Source organism: Penaeus japonicus, unplaced genomic scaffold, assembly GCF_977035675.1.
Source record: "Penaeus japonicus unplaced genomic scaffold, GWHDUDI00000001_assembly GWHDUDI00000033, whole genome shotgun sequence".
NCBI lineage: Eukaryota > Metazoa > Arthropoda > Malacostraca > Decapoda > Penaeidae > Penaeus > Penaeus japonicus.
The window spans coordinates 7,133,319-7,135,818 of NW_028234435.1; the positions used below are offsets into that span (position 1 = coordinate 7,133,319).

Below are 2,500 nucleotides of genomic sequence, written 5' to 3' on the forward strand. Positions count from 1 at the left end.
AAAAAAAAATATTTATAGGTAAATAAGTTTGTGAAGAGCAAAGGGAAGGATGTATGATAAAGGTGACATTTACGACTTCAGGAGACAATTATTTCGATAATGATGATATAACCTTAAAATCTGAAAACTTTTTTTATATAAATAAATAACAAAAATGAAATGAGTCTCCAGGAGAAGTAAACACAAAAACTAAAAGAAGAATAGTTCTATTCCTGATGCTTTAGAAGAAAGCAAATACATATTTCAAAAAACAGGTTAAGCAGATAAATATAATAAATGACTCACTATATCACAGCCTCTAATGACTGCTTTTGTGTTAGTCTGAATAACAATCTTGTCTCGCTTGAAGGATACGAGTCCTCTTTTTGTTCCGCCCACGCCCGAGTGGCAACAGGACGAGAATGAAGCAGCCCGCAAAAGCCCTAATACCTAAGATCTGTTTCAAAGGCTGCGTCCCGAAAGCCTAGAACTATAATCAGCCTCGAAGCCAACCTAGCATTTTCCTCTCTGCTGGAATCGAGAGATATAGATTTCCGTGTCCAAGATCGCAGAGGAGGAGTGGTCGGAGGAAACGCACGAGTGTCTCCGAGACGTCGACGTGCACGGTGTTCCAGCTGGGTTCCTCCCCCTGCGTCGTCGGGGATGCGTCACGCCCAAGTAGTTGTCTTGGCGAGATAAGGGGCAAAGCGCATGCTTCTGGCACGACCTTGCGTCTGGTGACAGTCCTTTAACCCTCTAAATCACCCCAAAAGCAAGAGATAAACGACCGAAGTAACCCGAGTTTAGATATGAGAAGGAATGAATGTGTATATTTAAAAAAAAAAGATAAAGGTCTGGATGAGCATGAGTTAATTTTGTAGATTTTAGCAGTTTCTTTTCAACTTGGCATCCTTCAAAGAATTTTATATCCGTTTTTTTCCAGCTTAAATTCCCAATAAATCCCACCATAGGAACACCTCCTCCCGTTCTATCACCCATCATGCAACCAAACCTCACCCCTCCGTAAACCACCACTGCACCATTGCACCCTCACCTCACCAGCGCCCCAAACACTCGAGGCCCAACCCTCCCCCCACGTAAAGCGCCCCTAACGCAACCTCTCTTGCTCCCCCCCTCAAGATCGCGCTCTACACACACAACCTGACTCCCCTGCACAACATCAGCGGCTACCAGCTGGGGGCCTACTTCGGCTACTGTTTGGCCGTCGTGGATTTCAACAACGACGGCCTGGACGACATCCTCGTGGGCTCGCCGATGTACACCAACTACAACGACCGAGAGATGAAGTACGAGGTCGGCAGAGTCCACGTCCTCCTTCAGAATGTCGTGAGTACTCTAGATGTACACTTTTTGTTGTATCAGTGTATATATATATATATATATATATATATATATATATATATATATATATATATATATATATATATAGTCTACCGTGTTGATAATATGGCAGAAACATCCACTATACTCAAAAGTTTCGAAATCCGCCTGGATTTCATCTTACTCCTTTGCCATCTTATATACCATCTGCCCTCCTTTCTCCTCAGACCTGAAGATGAAATGCAGGTGGATTTAGAAAATGTTGTCTCATTTAAAATTAATCTATTTTGTGTAAAGCTTTTTTTTGTGATATATATATATATATATATATATATATATATATATATATATATATATATATATATATATATATATATACATATATGTATATATATGTATGTATATATACATATATGTGTTTGTGTATATATATATGTGTGTGTGTGTGTGTATATATATATATGTGTGTGTGTGTGTGTGTGTGTGTGTGTATATATATGTATATATATATATATATATATATATATATATATATATATATATATATATATATATATATATTCATATCCATATATATATTCATGCTGCATATACGTTTATTTTATGGAATTGTTCATCTTTCCGTTCTTACATAAAAATATTTGTCTTCTGGATACGATATATTTACTTATTTTTACGTATCCTTTTGCTCCCATTTTCTTTTCTGTTTTACCAAGTATCTCAATATTTCCTGTTTGGCTTTTCGCGCTTTCACCTGTTTATTGAACCTTTTATTCCGTTTCGGTCTTATCATTTAGACAGCATAATAGAGCGTGGAAATATTCCGCTTCGGCCGCCATATTTATGCCCTGTTCACGTCACGGGCTCCGTTTTTTATGCGATGCGAGCGCTTTAAATCACGTCGCACAAAGAAAACGGAGTGTGGGAGGGATGCGACCCAAGCACTGGCGGTGAGAGGGTGGGGGGAAGGGGGGGAGGGGGGGGATTACAGGCCGTCTGCTGCACCCGGAACTCCTTAGGTGAATTACGTTCATGGGGGAAGGGGGGTAGGGGTGGGGTGGATGGATAAAGGAGAGAAAGAGAGAGTAAAGGAGGACGGAGAAAGCGGAAGAAACTGCATCAATGAAGGGAGAAGAGGGAAATATGAAATTAACAAGGGAAAAGCAGATTAAAAGATAAT

General features: G+C 39.7%; 1 protein-coding gene across 1 annotated transcript in view; it reads left to right on the forward strand.

Annotated features, from left to right (window-relative positions):
• LOC122245829 (integrin alpha-PS2) overlaps nt 1–2,500 on the forward strand; it is a gene marked incomplete in the record, with an annotated part of 37,847 nt that overhangs the window by 17,163 nt on the left and 18,184 nt on the right. The window contains 1 exon segment of the mRNA XM_086530334.1: nt 1,120–1,326. Within this exon segment, the coding sequence (XP_086386460.1) occupies nt 1,120–1,326 (207 nt within the window).